This window comes from Ailuropoda melanoleuca, chromosome 10, assembly GCF_002007445.2.
Source record: "Ailuropoda melanoleuca isolate Jingjing chromosome 10, ASM200744v2, whole genome shotgun sequence".
NCBI classification, from domain to species: Eukaryota; Metazoa; Chordata; class Mammalia; order Carnivora; family Ursidae; genus Ailuropoda; species Ailuropoda melanoleuca.
The window spans coordinates 97,394,676-97,418,252 of NC_048227.1; the positions used below are offsets into that span (position 1 = coordinate 97,394,676).

Below are 23,577 nucleotides of genomic sequence, written 5' to 3' on the forward strand. Positions count from 1 at the left end.
GATGTTTAGGGATTGTCCCAAATCTAATAATTATGCTGAAGGTTTCCCAACAAGCTATGACCTAGATCCTAAAGACGATTATGCTAATTCTTTCTTTCAGGCCACAGTTGGGTAAATTATGGCTTTTGTTTGTTCAACCACCAGTTATTGAACAATTACTTGGTGCCAAGGACCAGAGATTCCGTGGCAAGCGAACTCTCACACAGCTTCCAGTCAAACACAGAAAAGAGAGAATTGAACAAGGATCATGAGGTCGACACGTAAGTGCTGTTACCCAGAACTGGGAAGTCAGGGGAGATACCCCACAAATTGATAAAAACAAAAGCCTGAAAGGTGAAGACCTGAGCATAGGAGGATCTAATACAGAGACACAGGTGTGATTCCAGAGGCACCGGCCCCAGCCTGTGGGGACATAACCACATTTAGAGTAGTAAAGTCATACCATGCGGGACCTTGTAAATTATGTTTGAAACTCTAAAGTTTATCCAAAAACCAACGGGAAGCCACTGAACAGATGTCAGCAGGCAAGTGGCACAATCAGATCTGCATGTAAGAAAGTTCACTCTGGCTGCCACATGGCCAGTGGATTGAAGAGGGCAGGTGCAGAGGCAAGAAGCACGGCAGGCGGAGGGAAGGGCAGGTGTCGTGTCTGTGAAGGTGGGGAAATGTTAAGAAGGTGGGGAAACAACTCAGCTTAATGGGAAAAAATATTCTTCTACCACATTCATAATAACATTTCAAATGCTTAGTTTCTTGAACAGTTTTGCTGCTACCATTTACCATACCAACCTCAATAACAGGTCAGGATCCACAAAAGTGCCTTTAAAGTATTGCCCTTCCCCCCGCAGATGGTAAGTTCCCCATCATAAGCAGCAAGCACACAGAGCTCAATAAATGTTAGGTTAGTGGAAATGAAGTGTAATTTGGGATGTGATTAGGTCAAATGTGTCAAGCCTACTGAAACTACCTAGCATAAAAATAGGTCTCCTGTGCTACATTTTATTTAGAGAACAAATGACAGCAGAAAATTGAACTAATTTTCTGAATGGAAATATAAAGTAGGGTAACCACTGAAAAGCAGCTGGAAGAAATGCTTAAGAGAGATGTTTCGCTATACCACCTAGACACTGATGACTATGAGATAAAAATAACAGGTAAATGGCACACAAGGGGAGCGGAGCTGATTCCGTCTAGCTGTGGGGATGGCTCGGGAAATGAGATAGGCCCATAAATAGCCAGCGTTCCCACCAATAAGGACAGAATCCACCTCTGCCCATGTCCAAGGAGAAGCAGGTTACATATTACAGCAGTAGTGGCTCTCGATTGGAAATCATATGGGTGGTATGTTAGTCCTTTGGTTATCACATCTGTAGCCTGTCCTAATAGCCACGGTTTTACTTGCCTGAAGATGTGGAGATCTGAACTTGTTTCAAATCATATTTCCATTTCCAGGTCCCACGTAATATAATGGCTGATACATGATAGAGTCAGGAGAGGTAATCAGTGAACATTAAATGAATGTTTGAATGAATGAATGAATGATTGAATGAATGAATTCATTAAAGTGTTTAGGTGCTTTCTTATTATCTTAGTTTCCATTTCTTCTTAAACATATAGGATGAACTCTTTTCAGTTGGAACACTACATTCTTTCAGTAGGATAGGCAGAGTAAAAATTAAACCCTCCATTACTTTTCTCAAGGATCCAAACATTCTAATTCTCCTGTTCCATTTCTTTGCTCCATATAACACATATACATGTCCTTATAATCACATGCATTTTTAGAAAAAATTGTATAAACGTTAGGTACTGTACACTTTAGTGTTCCTATTTTACAAATCTGTGATGCCCACTTTCTTTTGCCCTTGACCACAGGACCACAGGACCCTATTTAACACCCCGTGCATATGTCTGACCCTGGCCGAGGCTCCCACTGCAGCTGTACTTATGCTCTTCATTGTTCTTCTCCTTTATCTTCATCATGATTATCCACATTTCCACGATCAAACAACACCTACCCATTTGTGTCCAAGGGATCACATTTTCCTTTTCTGCAATTTTTATATGGCAAATTTCCCAGGGTACATAAGTGACTATAATTTGTGTTTTCATTTTTAGTTTTTTGCAGTCCTGTCTCCCAAAGTTTCTACCATTTTCATCACTAACAAGCTTTTCTTCCTCATTTAGAATTAGCATCAGAATCAAAGTGCTCTCATTGTTTTCTCTATTTCTGGGATATGAAATTGTTAATGAAGCAGAGAATTAATCAGCTGCCCTGCTTTTCAGTAAGATGTCCCTTCCAGGAGCTATCCAGTTCAATTTCTCCATCACTATTCCTACAACATGCCTTGATATCCATTTCCTAATTTGCATCAGGAAACCATTGGCCATGTCCCCTATTTGGCAGGAAGTCCCTACTATATTCTCTCAAGACCCCACTTCTGATTCTGCTTTTGGCTCTACTCTAAAAACTCTATCCTGTGCATCCATCATGAGGTCATTAGATTTGCTAAAAGATGTGTACCCCACGATCCCACACCACCTCACACCCCCTCCTCCTAGAAATATCATGTTATCTATATCAACTTTTTATTTTTCCCTATATCATAAGTGTCCTTGTCTAATGGAGGTAATATACTTGCTCAGTTGACTTGCCTAATAGGCAAATTTACAGTTGTAAAATTATTTTTAAAAAAACCTACAATGTCAGTGTAATAATTGGCAGAATGTTTGCCATAGAGGTTGCATGAGAGGTCACACTAATACCACAGGTGACCTCAAACACAGACATACATTACGTACCATACGTTAAAATCATGATTATGTTTTTGATCTTTAAAAGCAAATAGCTAGCAGTCTTAAATATTTGGCGATCATAAGAAACCCCGAAACCTAACAAAAAGGTCATTTAATTCCAACGTGGCTAAGGAAATGGAGGACAATAAATAGTTAGCCAAACTTAAGATCAACTTGTTTGGTTTTTTTCTCATTTGTCAAACTGACAATGAATATTTAAGTCAGTGGTGTCTCAAAGGGTACTTACGAGAGTATTGCCATCAGTCGCCATGTACACTGTCAAATTGGTAGAAACAAAAGCTAGAAGAGAAAAAAAGACTCTAAGTTAAACGTGGGATAAAAGTGTTCGTAAAGGCATATATCTTTTTGACAGGGAAAGGCATTTCTATTTTGATTGATGAATTTCACAATAAAAGCAATTCACTAAATGGCTTTTTAACACAGAAGTCAATAAACCAAACTTTAAAACGGAGTTCATAAAATAAGCCAGCATTTCATCTGCACATTGGTCAGTATCCTTTCAAGTCTACAGCAGGACATACACATTATTTACATACTTAATATTGTGGTATATCTAAACACGTATCTTTGAAAAACAAAACTATTTTCCTTTTCATGATGAACAACACAGTGTAAGATGCAGAAATATTTGATCCAGGGCGCCTGGGTGGCACAGCGGTTAAGCGTCTGCCTTCGGCTCAGGGCGTGATCCTGGCGTTATGGGATCGAGCCACATCAGGCTCCTCTGCTATGAGCCTGCTTCTTCCTCTCCCACTCCCCCCTGCTTGTGTTCCCTCTCTTGCTGGCTGTCTCTATCTCTGTCAAATAAATAAATAAATAAAATCTTAAAAAAAAAAAGAAATATTTGATCCATTACCATTATTCTGCTTGTACAAACTAAACAATTTCAAAAATGTAACTAATGCCCGTGCCTCAGAAGTCCTAACTTTAGTATGAAGATGAGCCCCTTTTGATGTATTGCACTTTGTAGCAGATTACCTGAAAGACAAGATGTTCTGTGGTTTCAAGAAAAGCGGATGAAAACAAAAACTCATATTTTCAGAATTTGACAAGCAAAGAAACTTGTTAAATATCCGCCAGCTGCTGAAACTCTTCCCAACACAGAGAGATTTCAGTCTCTTTCAGTGACTCCAGAGATACAGACCCACGCTCTGTGAGACTTTATTCCTTATGGCTTCCAAATCTCAAAGAACGGATCCCCCTTTTTAATGTCAAAACTGTCCTATCCACATTATGTAGATACAAATAAAACACTTATTTATAAAATGCCAAAGAGAAAAACCACAGTAAAAAATTATTGATAAATTTAGTTGCTTATTTTTATTTATTTAAAAGAATAGATTAGGGGCACCTGTGTGGCTCAGTTGGTTAAGTGTCCGCCTTCAGCTGAAGTTATGATCCCAGAATTCCAGGATCGAGTTCCCACGTCGGGTTCCCTGCTCAGCGGGGAGTCTGTTTCTCCCTCTGCCTTTCACCCCACTCTTGCTCTCTCTCACTCTCTCTCTCAAATGAATAAATAAAATCTTTTAAAAATAATTAATTAATTAACTAATTAATTAAATAATAGACTAAAGCCTAAGTAAAAAATCAAATCACAAGCTGGTAAAAGTATCAGCAACATATGCTTAATACATAGGAATCAATTAAAAAATGGGCAGAAGACATGAATAGATGTTTTTCCAAAGGAGACATACAGACGGCATGAAAAGTTGCTCATCAGGGAAATGCAAATGAAAACTACAATAAGACTTCACCTCACACTTGTCAGAATGGCTAAAACCAACAACACAAGAAACAACAGGTGTTGGTGAGGTTGTGGAGAAAGAGGAACCCTCTTGCACTGTTGGTGGGAATGCAAACTGATGTAGCCACTCTGAAAAACAGATGGAATATACTCAAAAAGTTAAAAATAGGACTACTCTATGATCCAGCAATTGCACTAATAGGTATTTACCCAAAGAATACAAAAATATTAATTCAAAGGAACACATGCACCCTGATGTTTATACAGCATTATCTACAATGGCCAAATTATGGAAACAGCCCAAGTGCCCATGGACTGAAGAATGGATAAGGAAGATGTGGTATACACAACAGAATATTACTCAGCCATCAAAAAGAATGACATCTTGCCATTTTCAACAAGATAGATGGAACTAGAGTGTATTATGATTAGCAAAATAAGTCACAGAAAGACAAATACCATATGATTTCGCTCATATGTGGAATTTAAGAAACAAAACAAACAGGCAAAGGGGAAAAAAACAGACAGGGAAGCAAACCAAGCAATGGACTGACCATAGAAACCAAACTGGTGGTCACCAGAGGGGAGGTGAGTGTGGAGATGGTGAAATAAGTGATGGGGACTAAGGACTGCACTTGTGGTGTGAGCACCTGGTGATGTATGGAACTGCTAAATTACTATATAAACTATATAAATTAAACTATTATTAAACTATATACATTACTGTGTAAGCTATATAAACTAATGTAACACTGCATGTTAACTACCTGGAATTAAAATTAAAACTTAAAAAATCATAATATAGAGTCTTACACACCAGTAAGAAAATAATAAGCAAACTAACAGAAAAACAAGTGAAGAAAAATTTTTAAAAAAATGCTGAAGTTTAACCTCATTAGCAATAAAATAAGTGCAAAATAAAACAACATCATTCCATTTTTAATCTTCAAGATTAACACACAAAAAAAATTACATAACAGAAGCCACATTTGGTGGAGGTGTGCTGGAAAGAATGTGTTGTTGTGAGGATGTCAAATTATTACAGCCGAGCTGGAGGGTGACTTTTCAAGGTGGTGACGGTGCCGATCAATGACCACCAACATTCGCCGGGTCTTTACTATCTACTATCAACTATACGACACACGACCGTACTAAACGTGCAGGGTTTTATAATACATCCTTAATGAGAAAGTAGGTAAAAACATGAGTAGGGTGATCCCGTTCATTTTTTATCATAAAAATATAGGTTTATATCCATACATCTCATACATCACTGCATTGGGAGGAAATGTCTGAGGATACGTACAGCAAAATGTGTACAGTAATCATCTATGAGAATTGGAACAACAAATAATGCATTGTTTATTCCCTTATGTATTTATTTCCTACATACAATAAGTGTTCATTTATAAAATAAAAATGTTCTGATAATATACTATAAATATTTTATTGACTCATTATAGCAATGTATTTTTAATATCTATTGATTGAGCAAATACATAATAAGCAAAAGCTGGTTTGAATTCAGCAGCACTTTTAGGTAAGAAGCTTGTAAACTTGTTAAAGTTAAGAGCAAAGCTCTGGATTAGTCTGAACTGGATTTAAATCTCAGGTTAGCAATTTACTGGGTAATCTTGGGCAAGTAATGGGTATTTTGGGACTTCAGGACTCTCATCTGTGAAATGGGCATCGTAATAGTATTTCCTTCTTAGGGTCAGACAAAAATAAAGTTAGAAAATATCTTTATAATACTCAGAGTATTACCTAACATGTAATAAATATTCAATAAATTATGTTATTGTCATAAAACATATTTATTCCCTTAGCACAAACTTATTAAAATAAAGTTCAGCTATATATACCCTTTAAATATGATAATCAGTCCCTCCCTTAGAACATTTGTTGTATTTATTAAGCCACTACTATGTCCTCAGCCAATTGATGATTTTCATATATCATGCCATATGATTACTAGAACCACCTATAAATAATCCCCTATTATTACTCCCATGTCTTAGATGAGACAATGTAGGCATCTTAAAGGAGGAAGTTAGTAAGTGGATAATTCCAAATTCAAGCCCAGACCCCACAGCCTGCTCTCTTAACAGCATGGTACCACCCTTGCTCCCCCAAAGCCTCCCACAGGACATCATTCATAATTAACCCCTCAATGGCCATGGTATCTCATGTACCATGGTGCTGTGGACAGGTGTTCCCGGTTGGACAAAAAGTATATCAAAGATAGAGGCCAAGACCCAGTCTTCTTCACGCCCCAGGGCCTATCCAAGTGAAGCACACAGCTTAGGCAAGAGTTGTCAAAATGATTTTTTTAAATTAATAGATCACTTCATCAGAAAACTATTATTTCAGTAGGATTCTGAATCCCTTTGCTCAGCCAGCTTTCTAATAGTAAAATAAGCAGAATTGACAGAAGACGATGGAAGACAAAAAGAAAAAAATCATCTCTAATTTTCCACTAAGCATTGGGGTTTGTTGACAATACACTGCTCTAGTCATGGATATTAAGCCTTCCTTCGATCATGTGCAATATTTCCCCTGTAAATACTGTAACCCTTAACCTTCTAATAACCTCTTAGGTGTGTTCACTCTGTCTACACCCATTGCAACCACTGTTGTCAAAGGCACCTCTCTCTTGGACCATTGCAGAAACATCCCAGCTGATGTCCTGGTTTGCTTTCTTGCCCAGAGCAATGTGTTTCAATGCACATTTAACAATTCATCTCTTTCCTTAAATCTCTACAATGGCCACTGAGTCTTGCGATAGAGACGAGTATCATGAAAATCTATAAGGAAGCCTCTGCCTGGCCTCTGCCTCCTCCCTAGCCCCACTTTGGGTCATTCCCATGTCTCTTTCTTTCCTGACTCACTGGGTTTCTTTTTTTTTTTTTTTTAAGATTTTATTTATTTATTTGACAGAGAGAGAGACAGCCAGCGAGAGAGGGAACACAAGCAGGGGGAGTGGGAAAGGAAGAAGCAGGCTCCCAGCAGAGGAGCCTGATGTGGGGCTCGATCCCATAACTCTGGCATCACGCCCTAAGCTGAAGGCAGACGCTTAACCGCTGTGCCACCCAGGTGCCCCTCACTGGGTTTCTTTTTAATTCCTTAAACATATTTCCACCAATCTTAGGAGCTTTGGGCATGCTCTTCAACAGCCCCCACCCAAGACGGTTTATAGATACCATCTAATTCAGCCCTTAGACCAAATGTCATTTAGTCAAGAAAGCTTTCCCCAGTTCCTACAAGAGATCAGTTCCCCTTTTGCATGCTCTCATAGCATGTTGTCTTTTATTCAAAGAAGTTCTCATAATTGTACTGAATTATTGATGTTATAATTAGTTCTTTCATATCTGACTCCCCACTATAGGATAACTTAACCTGAGGGCAGGCACTGTGTCTTATCTTGTTCACTTGCTTACTGCTTTATCCCCAGTCCTTTGACACAGGGTGATTCAATAGACATTTGTTGAGTAAATGAATTAAAAATACACACCAGTAAAAACGCTAAACTATAGATGAGTTTCCATAAACAAAACCTATGAATTCCAAAATTTTTTTTTATTTAGGGGAGTAGTGTTGTCAGGAATATCCCTCTAGAATTCTCCTTCCCAATCTGCAGGATATGGAAACAAGACTGTTGTTGTCAGACTTCTCTGAGTCAAAGAGCAAATGTGCAGAAGCAACATGCAATGAGTGGTATGGGCTGGGAAGGATAAGGGGAACAGGTTACGTAGGCATGGATGTGCCATTGTACAGGCTATATGTAAGTATTCACTTAATAATTGTAGAGTTTCAGTACTTTATTTCTTAAAGTAGTGAACATAGATGAAATTGAAAATTTCACCGAAATGATTCAAAGATAATTTGGGGCAGAAGAATCATCAAAACAATTTAAGCTCAACTCTTGCTTCTCCTCTTCCATAAAAAGCACACAGCCATAATCCAAAAGAATTAAGAAGTGGAATGGTGGTCGTGGAGACTCATGTAAGCACGTTTGCTTATTGTTTAGATAATGAGAACCAGCTGAGCTAACCAAGTTACAGCGTACATGTTATCTATATATTGATCAGCTAAATAGGTAGCTGCAAGATTTTGATAAAAATATTTATAAGGCACACAATAAAAGCAGTTAATGAAAAATAATAATGACGCTGACAAAAGTGTTTTGAAAGTAATAATTTTACCTTATTCCTAACCCTGAGAATATCAGTTTAAGCAAGGTGCCCATAGTAAAAAGAATTAAAGGAGGAAGGAGTGGTTATTTGATATGTCTTGATAAAGGAATAATTCCCAGGAATTAAAAATGTATAAGAACCTAACGACAAGGCAACAAATAACTTTCATAAATCAAGAGGTTTCTAATTCTTTGCTTTCAACAGAATTAAAGAAAAATCTATTTTAATTGTCTGTTAATTATTAAAAGTAGTTGTGATAGATCACATGAGGTATTTGGCATATACTTGGAAGGGGTTCAAAAGTGCTTCATTTCCATTTATTTACGTGAAAAACAGTTTTAAGTGCTCACATACGTAAAAACCAACAAAAGAATTAAAACTCGTTCTGAACTCTCATTCTAGCAATAAATATTATTCACTTATAAGTACTTCCATAATTAAGGGAAAAGCCTCATCTATCGCATTAAATGATGCATTCTCAATAAAAACATGTACCTCTTGTATTAAGCAGTATTTGTCAAAATAGCATACTCATGTTGTCTGTTAAATTGTGTACTAATAATAATTATAGTGATAACCGACTCCAAAAGAAATCTTATATGGCTTAAAGGATTTTGTCACGCAAAAAAAATTAAATCAACTTCTGTTTAAGTATGTATTTTTTGCTGAAATATGTAAAATCATCAATGAAAGTTTTTGAAGCTATATATATATATATATATATGTATATATACATATAAATAATTGGGTAAAAATCTATGGAGTAGTAGAATGAGAATATGAGCTCCACAGGGGAAGAAAACACAGTAATGTAAATTTAAACTCCAAATATGACTTTTTAAAAAAATATATGTGACATACCAAATCTCTGTGCTATCTCTATCACATAGGTTATATTTAAAAAGAAATATAACCTTTTTACTATCAAGATTTTTCATATGTCAGAAGTGACATCTTTTGCAACTATTTAACCAAACATACAATAAAAACTCTTGGTGACAATATAAGGTGTCAAGGAGTACATAGGGCTTCCAAATTACTTTCTGCGTAGACAACCAAAATGATATGTTTCAAAGCTACTACCCACACAGGGATTAGGGTCCAACATTTCACTCTGCCACTCGTTTAATGTGAAAACTTACTAAAATCGCTTAATTTGCCTGCATAGTAGACACCACATATGTGAAACAGAAATAATAACCAGCTCAGAGATTTTGTGAGAATTAAATGAAATATCATATGAGAAACCTGCAAGACCCAACGCGCGTTCACCAAGTGGTAGCAATTACCTTGAATGGGAGCAATTACCTGGAAATGGCTTTGTTATAGAAAACTCTTCTTCCTGATGGAATTAGCACACAGCTATAGGATGTGAGCAAGCGTGATAACAGGTTTCATCAAATAAAATAGCTTTTACTCTTCAAGGTTGATTAAACTCCCTAACCTACTCTCCTAGAGACATTTTTGGTACCTTGTTTCAGAGTTTAAGGGTTTAAGGAAATAATTTTCTCAGTCCCATTTGAGACGGTTATCTTCCTTAAAAAAACAACTCCTTAACACACCACCACATGAGACTCCACCAAAACAATGAGGCTGTACATACTTTAAGTTTGTGGAATGAAATCAAATGTATTTCTGATAAGCTCTATCACTGAAAAGTGGAAAACCCATTTCATTACCAAATGGATAATAAAGCTAATCCCAAAGAAGATAAATTCCTTAATATATACTGGTTGTTAGGGACTGAATGTTTGTGTTCTCCAACCCCACCCAAAATTCACAGGTTGAAAATTAATCCCTGTGATGGGTTGGAGGTGGAGCCTTTGGGAGCTGATCAGACCATGACAGTGGACTCCTCATAATTGGGATTAAGGTCCTTGAAGGGGCCAGAGAGCTAGTTAGCTCTCTCTCTTTCTACCACGTGAAGAGACAGGAAGAGTGGGCAATCTACAACCCAGAAGAGATCTCTTATCAGAACCCAACCATGATGGCCCCATGATTTGAACTCCCAGCTTCCAGAACTATGACAAATAAATTTGTGTTGTTGACAAGACACCCAGTTATGGTATTTCAGTACAGAAGGCCAAGCTGACTAGGTCGCCGGTGAAGAATCATTCTATTTTGTCTAAGGCACAAACAAAATGCAAGTTTATTCTAGCAATATATTTCAAAAATTGTTTAGCAAATTAGTTAAGTTAGAATTATGGACTCTGGTCTTACATCATTTTAAAACCAGAAAAGAAACCAGAAATATCAACATGCAGCCAATGCTCTATTGATAAAGAAGGCAATTGCTAGTATAACTGGTATTTTTTTTAAAGAACAATGAAAGAAATTCACTAAAGGCAGTTATTGGTTCAACTGATCCCAAAATAACAGCCTTGATTATTCTTCTCCAGACTTTACAATCTCTGGGATGATGTGGCAAAATAAGCACCATGCCTAGCTTTAAAGGTTTTTGAAAAGAAGACAATTTAGACGAACACAGGTGTTATATGGAATTTATCTGAATCACTAGACTGTACACCTGAACTAATATTACACTGTATGTTAATTACCTGGAATTTAAATAAAAACTTTTTTTAAAAAATACTGTATTTTTTTTTATTAAAGATAGTTTTTCAGGTGGAATAAACTATGACCTAGGTTTATTCTTTTTTTCACAGACCAAGACAACTCTGAACTAAAATTTTAAAAATGTAATTATTAACATATTAATTCATAACATGCTTATCCTTTAAAATCACAACACTAGCATTTGACAAGATATTCTCAGAGCAGCAAACAAATTTATAGAAAGTCCATGAACAAAGGCAAACAATGTGCATTATCCAGGAACTAGAGCTAAAGAGGAAATAGAAAATGCTGGTCACTCTGGAGGCAGAAGTCTCAGACATCAAAAAGCATGTAACACGTGTGGTAACAAACTTAACTAGCAGTGAGAACCATAAGCAAGCATCTTCTGTTACACGGTAGTCCGTCAAAGCAACGCCATGGGAAGCAAGAGAGAAAATCCATCTTTGCTCATATATAAATGCAAAGGACATGAAATAATCCATTAGTTTTGCCAATTAGCAGGAGATCTCTTGTTAAGGCAGAGGAAGAGAGAAGGAGGCAAAACACAAGATAACCCCCCTGTGAACACATACACAATGATGTATGGGGGGGATGGTCTGGAGTTGTTCCTTGGTCCAGGAGATTCATGAAAGGAAAAATAGCTTAACCAAACTATCTCATTTTCTTTTTTAAGGTTTTTTTTTCTTTTTAGGATGTATTTATTTATTATGGTGGAGGAGGGGCAGAAGGAGAGGGAGAGAGAAACTCAAGCCGACTCCACCCTCAATGCAAAGCCCAACCTGGGGCTTCACGTGGGACTCAATCTCACGACCCTGAGATCACAACCTGAGCTGAGACCAAGAGTCACACGCTTAACCAACTGTGCCACCCAGGTGCCCCCATCTTTACTTTTAAATTTAAGCTCTATTGTCATCCTGATTCCAATCCATTTCCTGCATGCTTTTAAACATCTTATTCTTTCTCTCTCATTTATTTTCTCTTTTTATTGTTAACTTTTCCACTCATTTTGCTACATTTCTGGTCTCGCTCCTCTTTGAGGATGAACTGACAGATGGTTTTCAGAGCCACAGCTTTTTTTAAACAGAAACTATGATGATTAAAATTATTTTCAACACCACTAAAATACTGTGATATATCATCTGAAGAGACTGGCAGACCTCTCTCTCACTGTCCTTCTTGCATTCCCACAGAAGCTGTCAGTCCCGACAATCAAGACTCAGACAGAAAATCTACAAATCTAAGCAAGGAAAGCTTTTCTTTCAGCCAATCATGTCGATCTCTGCTCCCAAGGGACCATTTCACCATGGTAACAAGCAAGTGGCAAACTGTAAGACATCCGGAACAATCTGCGTCTTTTACCTCCTGAAGAAACTGCACCAAATACAAGTGGCCATTGGCCATGCTCCTGGGGGTGGCATGAAACTCCTTTGTGGACTTCAAGGGTCTCTGGCCCTTCTGTGAGCTTCCAGAACCCAAAACTTCAAAGATTATGGTCTGCACCCCAGCATGCCCTTAGGGCTCAGGCAAGTGGGCAGAGCCATGCTGATCTCCCAGTGGGGCCATGGCAGGTCACCCTGTGCCCATGGCTCCCAACTGAGGCACTTTCCCTTTCCCAGCTCATAGAGTTGACTAGATGCCGGAAGAGACTCAACTCTGTGGGGCTGATTCTATTCCCATGACTGTCTTAAATTCCATAATGCCAGCCCTGTAAGTGATTGCTCCCATAGACCTTCCAGAATTAGGCTTGCACACTGACTTTTGGCAATTCTAATTATTTCTGTAGGCAGGGGTCCTGCAAAACATATTTGCACACACACCCCTAAACACACATATGCACATACACACTAGCAACAGCCTTGTACAACAATGCAGATAAAACCTGCAGGATACCTGCCTCCTCTCCTAGGCCAGTGACAGATCCCAGGAACTTTTAGGAGACAGTCATTCTAAGATTCAGCCTAGCTGTGTGTTTAGGTCCAATCTAAGAGATTTGTGATTGAAACCCAAGGAACCTCCTCCAAGGTTTGTACTAGCACCAAGATGCTCCAGCAGGTAGGGAAATGGTCACGAGGCCTATGATGAGGCCACAGGAAACACTGGGAGCCCCTAGACAAAGTATCAATTATTAGATCCACTACAGTCTGACCCAGGAACATACCCTGGTTCTCTACAATGGCAGCCCCTAAGTCACGACACCTAGTGCCTTCACTCCAGTTTATGGGAGTAAGACCAGATACGTGCTCTAAGATGGACCAGACAAGAATGGCAAGGGATGGCCCTTACTTTTCTGCAATTTGCACCCCTAAATTTCTCTACTTTATTTTTCTTTATTCTACAAGAATAATAATCAGATTTTCTCTCTATGAAGAATAGTACATTTTTCTGCTTGTAAAATCCAGACTACATGGGCACTGCTCTGAGGCAGCCAATCACTCTAATTCAGCTTTCCCAAATGACCTTCCACTGAACACTTTCCACAAAAGTTAATAGAGTATACCCTATATAGTGCAGTGCTCTCTACCACAGGACCATTGTTGGCTGGAAGAAAGCCAGAAAAACTATTACACAAGCTGCCTGCTGTTTGCACTTGTTGCTGTGGAGTTGAGCCAAAATTCCCTTTTTGTCTGGCTAGCTCTTTCCCTGGGAAATATCACTTTAACAGCCCTTACGATTTTGCAGAGGTAGCAGCCAAGCGTTGTCAGACAGGAGAGGTAGAGACCATTAAGAACTAAACTCCTGTGCATAATAATGGGAAGGCTTCCTTTATTCAGAAGGGGAAATGAAGCATGAGAGACTATGGACTCTGAGAAACAAACTGAGGGCTTCAGAGGGGAGGGGGAATGGGATGGGCTGGTGATGGGTAGTAAGGAGGGCACGTATTGCATGGTGCACTGGGTGTTATACGCAACTAATGAATCATTGAACTTTACATCGGAAACCGGGAATGTACTGTAGGGTGACTAACATAATATAATAAAAAAAATTAAAAAAAAAAATAAAGAAGACCCATGTTTAGCTCCCCCCCCAAAAAAAAAGAATGGGGTGACTGGAGTGATATTACCTGGATGGTGACATAAGTTGTTCCTTATTTTGCTCCCCCTCACAAGAGGAACAAGTAACATTGAAGAGCAAGACACCACTGAGAGAATCCTGGAGCATAAGGGTGAGACCGAAGGAGCCCCCTGCACCTCAACGACCAAGACCATGCCTTAGAAGGGTAAGAGAAGAGGCTACATGTTGACTACATTGCCCCTCCCCCAGGACGGGGCCACACAATGTGCAGAGGTCCCCTGAATCTCTAGTTCCTTCAGTGGCAAAAGAGAACCCAGGGGACACCCGGCCTCCCCCAGCGCTGTGAGTCACTTTGTGGGAGCTTCTACTCTGAAAGCGCACCATAAGGATGGCAGAGGAATCTGCGGGGCCCAGCCACCAAAAATCTGACTGTGAGGGAAAAGATGGGAGGGGCCTGCAACAACCAGCACACAGATCCTGGCAAACCAAGTTCATGCCTGCAGTGCCAGGTAGTAATCCCAACCAGCGGCTTTGTCCACCTGTAGAACCAAGCTGGGACTGCACTCCGACAGGGAACTCTGAGGGGTGCAGGTCTGTCTGTTTGGGATCCTAAAACAAGTTTTGCCAGCCCCAGAGCTGTTTTGCCCACACCCAGGCAAGATGCTGAGTCAGAGCCCCACTTGCTGTGGAGAGTGCCTTCCAGCCCCATCTGATGAAAAAAGCTGATGACAAGTCCTGGAAGTTGTGCAGCCCAGTGGCCCTGGAGCCAAGAGGCAGGTGGTGAGAGCCAATCTCCTGCTGAGCAACGTCAATACCAAGCATGGAGGCTTCCCGTGCCATATGTGGGCAGGGCATTCATTCATAGTCAAGGCTGAGGGTAGCTCCTGGTCCCTCCCAACCAGATAGCCTATTTGGAATGTTGAGGATAGCCTGGAGTGGCTCCTCCCCTCCCACCCAGGCAAGGGGACTGAGACATAGCCTTACCAGCTGTGGAGAGTGTCTTCTGGCCCTATCAAAGGAGAAGGGCTGGTGAAAACAACTGGAAGCTGTCTGTGCAGCCCAAGGGTCCTTGAGTCAAGAGTAGGGCAGACAGAGCCAGCAGTTTGCAGAGCAAAGCCAGTGGCCCTGTTTGGCCAGGGAACTTAGGGTGTAGGTCGGCTTGAGTTAAGACAACAAAGAAGCTTTAGAGCTGCTTCCACTACACTTGGGCAGGGAATCTAATTCATAGCCCTACTTACTCGTCACTGAAGACTGCCTTCAGCCTGTCCGACAAGAACTTAACCAGAGCACACTCAGAGCTGCACAGTACTCCCAGCAGCCCTGCATACAATGGCACTGGAACAGAGAGCACAGCCAGTGCCTTCCCTCATCTGCAGAGCAAAACTGGTGGATTCACCTGACCAGGGAATTCAGTGCACCCTCAGGCCTGATTCGGGTCCCCAAACAATAAGCCATATAGGCCTGGGCCCTGGCCTACTCTCCTCCCAGGGCTGGGAAGCTAATTTATAACCTCAGCTAATATTAAATACAGTAGCCACTCCCAAGCATCTAGTAAGCCTAACCAAAGAATTCAGGTAACTCTGAGACCTATCCTACAGCCTCACTAGGGTAAGGAACCAAGCCAGTACTCCTATGAAACTGTTCTCAACCAGTGGCACACCCCCATTTCCATCATCAGAGTTCAAACAGTTGCCTCACCCCAAAATAGACAATAGCAGGTCTCACCTGCCCAAAGACAGAACCAGGAGACACACCTAGAAACCCAAACTGAGCTAACTGGTAAAAAAAACTGCCTCTGCCAAAGCAAACCTGTAAAGTCTGGAAAAGGAGCCCCATATTCAAATGTACAGACACCAACATAAGGAAATAAGGATCACCAAAAACTCAGGTAAATATGACACCACCAAAAGAAACTGATAAAGCTCTAATAATTGGCCCAAAAGAAATGGATATCACTAAATTTTACACCTGAAACTAATATTACACAGTATGTTAACTAACTAGAATTTAAATAAAAACTTGAAGGAAAAAAGAAGTAATGATATCTATGAACTGTGAGAAAAAGAATTCAGAATAATCTTCTTTGGAAAGTTTAGTGAACTATAAGGAAACAGAGACAAACAAAATTAAGAAAACATTGCATGAACAAAATGAGAATTGTGAAGGAAACAGCAACCACAAAAAAAAGAAAGAAAGAAAAATCCTCAAGTTGAAAAATATTATAACTGAAGACTTTAATAGAGTTTCAAAAGTATACATGACAATGCAGAAGAAAGAATCAGTGACCTGCATGATAGGACATCAGAAATTATCCAGTCAGGGGCACCTGGCTGGCTCAGTCGTTAAGCCTCTGCCTTTGGCTCAGGGCGTGATCCCCGACGTTCTGGAATCGAGCCCGGCACCAGGTTCCTCCGCTGGGAGCCTGCTTCTTCCTCTCCCACTCCCCCTGCTTGTGTTCCCTCTCTCACTGGCTGTCTCTCTCTCTGTCAAATAAATAAATAAAATCTTAAAAAAGAAAGAAAGAACGAGAGAAAGAAAGAAAGAAAGAAAGAAATTATCCAGTCAGAAGAGCAAAATAAAAAGGAATGAAAAAGAATGAAGAAAGCCTATGGGAATTATAGGACACAATTAAAAACAACAACAACAACAATATTTGCATTATGGAATTCCAGAAGAAGAGAAATGGACAGAAAGTATATTTGAAGAAATAATGGTGAAAACCTTTCTGAACCTGGTGAAAGAAACAGACATCCAGATCCGTGAGTCCTGAAGGATACCAAATATGTTGGACCTAAATAGGACTACACCAAGACACGTTATAATTAAATTGTCAGAAGCCAAAGACAGGGGCGCCTGGGTGGCTCAGTTGGTTAAGTGGCTGCCTTCATCTCAGGTCATGATCTCAGGGCCCTGGGATCAAGTCCCATGTCAGGCTCCCTGCTTAGCAGGGAGTCTGCTTCACCCTCTCCTTCTCCCCCTGCTTGTGCTTTCTCTCCCTCTGTCAAATAAATAAATAAAATCTTAAAAACACACACACACACACACAAAGACAAAGAATTTTAAGAGCAGGAAGGGAAAAGAGAGATGTTATATACAAGGGAACCCCCATGGAATGGGATGACATATTCAAAATATTGAAAGAAAGTAACTATCAACCAAGAATTCTATACCTTGTGAACCTGTCCTTCAGAATGAAGAGGGATAGAGAATTCTCTGAACAAATAAAAACTGAGGGAGTTCATTACAACCAACCTGCCTTACAAGAAATGTTAAAGGGAGTTCTTTGAGTGGAAGTAAAAGAATGCTAATTACCAGCATAAAAATACAAAAAGGTAGTATAAATTTCACTGGCAATAGTACCTATATAGTCATAGTTAGATTTTGCAGTATGGTGATAATGGTACATAACTCACAACTCTAGTTTAAAATTTAAAAAATGAATGTAGCAAAATAACCATAAATACAATAATCTGATTTTACTTACAGAATATAAAAACATGTAAATTATAACAGCAATAACCTAAATGTGAGGGGGATAAAAAAATAAAAATGTAAAGTATGCAAACTCTATTGAAGTTAACTCATTATCAAATTTAAAAGTTTAAGATATTTTATGTAAACCTCATGCTAACTGCAAGGGGAAATCATAATAATCATGCAAATGGACATAATAAAGACGTCAAAGCATATAGACACCACAAGACATCAAACCACACACAAAAAGGACAGCAGGATAAGAAACAAGGAACAATGGATCTAGAAAACAACCAGAAAACCATTAACAAAATGGCAATAGTAAGTCTTTACTTATCAAAAATTATTTTACATGCCAAAGGATTAAAGTCTTTGATCAAAAGACATAGAATGGCCAAATGTATAAAATAACAAGGTCCAACAATATGCTGCATATGAGATACTCACTTTAGCTTTAGAGACACAACTATACTGAGAGTAAAGGGATGGAAAAAGACATTTTAAGTAAATGGTAACCAAAAAAAGCAAGGGTAGCTATATTTATATCAGACAAAATAGACTTTAAACTAAAAATAGGTAAAAGAGACAAAGAAGGACATTATATAATGATTAGGGGGTCAACACCTCAAGACAACATAATAGCTGTAAATACTTGTATGCTCAACATCAGAGCACCTAAAGATATAAAGCAAAAACTAACAGAACTAAAAGGAGACATAAACAGTAATGCGATAATAGTTGGGAACTTTAATACCTCACTTTCAACAGTGTATAGGTCATCCAGACAGAGAATCAACAAGGAAACAGCAAATTGGAACATTACTAATGGATCTAACAGACATATTGAGAACATTCTATTCAACAACAGCAGAATACACATTCTTCTCAAGCACACATAGAACATTTTCTAAGATAGACCATATGTTAGGCCACAAAACAAGTCTTAACATATTCAAGAAGACAGAAATGATACTAAGTATCTTCTCTGACCACAATATCATGAAACTAGAAATCAATAACAAGAGGAAAACTGGAAAATTCACGAACACAGGAAAATTAAACAGCGCTCTCCTAAACAACCAATGACCCACAGAAGAAATTAAAGGGGAAATAAAAAGTTTCCAAAAATGGAAATACAACGTGCGAGAACTCATGAGATGCAGCAAAAGCAGTTCGAAGAGGGGAGTTCATGGCAATAAATGCCTATGATATGAAGCAAGAAAGATCCCAAATACATAATCTAACTTTACATCTCAAAGAACTGGAAAAAGAAGGACAAACTGAGCAGAAATAATAACAATTAGAGCAGAAATAAATGAAATAGAGAAGAGAAAAACAATAGAAAATATTAACCAAACTTAGAGTGGGTTCTTTGAAAAGATAAAATTGACAAACCCTTAGCTAGATTAAGCAAGAAAAAAAGGGAAAAGACTCAAATCAACAAAATTATAAATAAAAAAGGATATATTACAACTGATACCGCAGAAGTTCTAAGGATAATAAGAGGCTACTATGAAGAGGCTATAGGCCAATAAACTGGACAATTTAGAAGAAATGGAAAAATTTTTAAAAACATATTACTTACCAAGACTGAATCAGGAAGAAACAGAAAATCTGAATAGAACAGTTACCAGTAAGGATATTGAATCAGTAATAAAAATGTCCCAACAAAGAAAAGCCCAGGACCAGGTGGCTTCAGTTGTGACTTTCGCCAAATATATAAAGAATTAACACCAATCCTTCTCTATTTTTCTTAAAAGATTTTATTTATTTGCCAGAGAGAGAGTGAGAGCAAGAGAGAGAGCAAGAGTGCACAAGCAGGAGGAGCAGCAGGCAGAGGGAGAAGCAGGCCCCCACTGAGCAAGGAGCCCAATGCAGGACTCGATCCCAGGGTCCTGGTCCTGGGATCATGACCTGAGCCCAGTGCAGATGCTTAACAGACTGAGCCACCCAGGTGTCCTAATACCAATTCTTCTCAAACTCTTCCAAAAAGTCAAAGAGAAGAGAAGACTCTCAAAATGATTTCACAAGGCATTATCCTGATATCAAGCCAGTAAAGAACAGTCACTATTAGAAGAGAAAACAACAAGTCAATATCCCTGATGAATTTAGATGGAAAAATTCTCAATAAAATACTCCAAACCAAATTCAGCAGCATATTAAAAGGATCATTCACTATGATCAAGTGGAATTTATCCCTAGGATGCAAGAATAGTTCAAATCAATAGTGTACACAGCAAACATTTATAAGAGGATCATACAATCATCTCCATTTACACAGAAAAAGCAAACAAAATTCAGCATCCATTCAAAATAAAAACTCAACAAATTACATATAGAAGGAACATAACTCCACGTACTAAAGGCCATATATGGCAAACCCATAGCTAACATCAATAGTGGTGATGTTGGTGAAAAGATGAAAGATTTTTCTCTAAGATCAATACTGAGACAAGGGTGCCCACTCTCACCACGCATTGTATTCAGCATAGTATTGGAAGTTCTAGCTAGAGACATCAGTCAATACAAAGAAATAAAAGGCATCAGAATTGGAAAAGAAGTGGTAAAACTGTGTCTATTTGTGGACAGCATGCTTTTGTATAAAGAAAATCCTAAAGACTCAACCAAAAAAACTGTTAGATCTAATCAATGAATTTAGTAAAGTTACAGGATACAAAACTGATACAAAAAATCAGTAGTGTTTCTGTACACTACAATAAGATTTCTAGAAAAGAAATAAATTAATCACATTTACAATAAAATATTTAGTAATAAATTTAAGGAGGTGAAAGATCTCTAAACTGAAAGCTACAAGACATTGGAAAAAAAAAAAAACAAAACACTGAAGACTATACAAATAAATGGAAAGGTGTCCTGTATTCACAGCCTGGAAGAATTAATATTGTTAAAATGTCAGTACCACCAAAGCCATCTATAGATTCAATGCAATCCCTATCAAAATTCCAATGGCATTTTTTAGAGTAGAAAAAAACACCCCTAAAATTGATATGGAAAACTAAAGACCCCAAATAGTCAAAGAAATCTTCAGAAGGAACAAAGCAAGAGGCATCACACTCCCTAATTTGGAGCTGTACTATAAAGCTATCCTCATCAAAACAGTATAGTAATGGCATAAAAATACACAAAAGACCACTAGAATAGAATTGAGAGCCCAGAAATAAACCCAAGCATATATGGTTAACTAATATTTGACAAGGGAGTCAAGGATACTCAGTGGAGAAAAGACAATCTCTTCAATAAATATTGCTAAATAATTGGATATAAAATGTAAAAGAATGAAACTGAACCCATACATTAACAGGTGGAAGAGGGACAGTAAAGTATCTTCCAAATTCAGAAGGCATTTTGAGACCAAAAAACAAAGTAAGCCACTCCACGCTGTTTGCACAGTTTTATTGTCACTTACTGATGGTGAGATTGGGCAGATAGATGACCCAGTCCCTACTCAGCTATTCTCCAGAAAGTACAGACCTTAACCCACAGCTTTCGTGGAGTGAGGGGCATTATGGCGAGGTCAAAGGGTAGTTATCTAAAGTGGTGTCTCCTGTGTGCCAGAGAGAAGCTCAAAACAAGCCTTCCTGGATTCCAGTGAGGGCATACATTAACATCCAACAGGCCTGGGACACATAGCCCTAACGGGGTTATTGTGCAGACATGAACAAGGGCCAAAGATGGAGTCAGTATTGTCAGCACTCCTACACCATGTCTTTCACCACCCATGGAAATTGATTTGAAATAGGTTAAAGACCTAAATGGAAGACCTAAAACCATGAGTCTCCTAGAAGAAAATATAAGGAACAAAGCTTCCTGACATGGGTCTTCATAATGATTTCTTGGATATAACACCTAGAGTACAAGCAACAAAATAAAAAATAAACAAGCGGGACGAAATCAAACTAAGAAGCTTTTGCACAACCAAAGAACCCAACAACGAAGCAAAAAGACAAAGCTACGGAATGGGAAAAAATACTTCCAAACCATGTATCTGATAAAGGGTTAATATCCAAAACATATGAAGAACTTCTACAACTCAAGAGCAAAAAGAACAAATAATCCAATCAAAAAATGGGCAAAGGGGGGTGCCTGGGTGGCACAGCGGTTAAGCGTCTGCCTTCGGCTCAGGGCGTGATCCCGGCGTTATGGGATCGAGCCCCACATCAGGCTCCTCTGCTATGGGCCTGCTTCTTCCTCTCCCACTCCCCCTGCTTGTGTTCCCTCTCTCACTGGCTGTCTCTATCTCTGTCGAATAAATAAATAAAATCTTTAAAAAAAAATGGGCAAAGGACCTGATCAGGCATTTCTCCAAATGAAAGGTCGACAGGTACATGAAAAGATGCTCAACATCACTAGCCATTAGGGAAATGCAAATTAAAACCACAATGAGCTGTCACCTCATGCCGGTTAGAATAGCCACCCACCATCAAAAAGACAAGAGATGGCAAATGTTGGCAAGTATGTGGAAAAAGGGAACCCTTGTGCACTGTGGGTAGGAATGTAAATTGGTACGGCCACTATGGAAAACAGTATGTAGGCTCCTCAAAAAATTAAAAATAGAATTACCATACGATCCAGTAATTCCACTTCTGAGTATTTATCTGAAGGAAATCAAAACACTAACTTAAAAAGATATCGGCACCCCCATGTTCATAGTATTTTCACAATAATCAAGACACAGAAGCAACCTAAATATCCATAAATAGATGAATGGATAAAGAAGTTTTGGTGCATATGTATATATGCAATGAAATATTATTCAGCCATAAAAAAAGGAAATCCTGATATTTGGGACAACAGGGATGGACCTTGAAAGTGTTACACTGAGTAGAATAAGTCAGACAGAGAAAGACAAGATCTCACTTATATGTGAATCTAAAAAAAAAAAAAAAAAAAAGGAAAACTCATAGAAAAAGAGATCAGACTTGTGGTTACCAGAAGCAGGGATTGGGGGAAGGGGAATTGGAGGACAGTGGTCACAAAGTACCAACTTCCTGTTACAAGATATATAAGTGCTAGAGATAAAAGGTACACCATGATGGCTAGCTAACACTGTTGTATGACATATAAGAAAGTTGTTAAGAGGAAATTCTAGGAGTTATCATCACAAGGAGAAATTTTTTTTCCTTTATTCTTCTGCTCTTTCTGGGTTGTTTTGTTGTTGTTGTTGTTGTTGTTACTGTATTTATAGAAGATGGATGTTTGCTGAAGCAATTTGAGTAATCATTTCATAATATATGTTAGTCAAACAATTATGCTGTCAGGGAATACAGTCAATAATATTGTAATAAGTTTGTATGGTGACTGATGGAACTAGACATCATGGTGATCATTTCATCATTTATATCAGTATAGAATTACGATGTGGTTTACCTGAAACTATTACATTATATGTCAACCATATTTCAATAAAAAAAAGAAAAACTATCGTGCTGTATACCTTGAACTTATACAGTGATGTTGTCATTTATTTTTCAGGGAAAAAAAAACTGGGAAAAATTTTTAAAGAATAGGGTGACTTCTCTTAGAGGCTCTTACATGATATTTGGCAGAATTATTGCAAACTGTTTGTAGTCTGCATATCAACTCTGTAAAGTAGCATCACCTATACTTGTACAAAGAAACTGACATACAGAGCAGGTAGACCACCTACATGCCACAGCTAGCCTGTTATGAAGTCAGAATTGAATTCGGGTCTTCAGACTCCAGGCTCAGGGCCCTATGGACATTAGCAGTGTTGTCTCT

The 23,577-nt window shown here is 38.6% G+C and overlaps 1 protein-coding gene across 7 annotated transcripts in view; it reads right to left on the reverse strand.

Moving 5' to 3' along the window:
- The window catches only part of IPCEF1 (interaction protein for cytohesin exchange factors 1), a 172,421-nt gene that overhangs the window by 83,488 nt on the left and 65,356 nt on the right, over positions 1–23,577 (reverse strand). For all 7 annotated transcript variants that reach the window (XM_034669345.1, XM_034669341.1, XM_034669344.1 and 4 more), the window contains one exon: positions 3,044–3,096. In XM_034669345.1, the coding sequence (XP_034525236.1) occupies positions 3,044–3,067 (24 nt within the window). In that variant the 5' untranslated portion in view covers positions 3,068–3,096. The remainder of the gene's footprint in view (positions 1–3,043; positions 3,097–23,577) is intronic.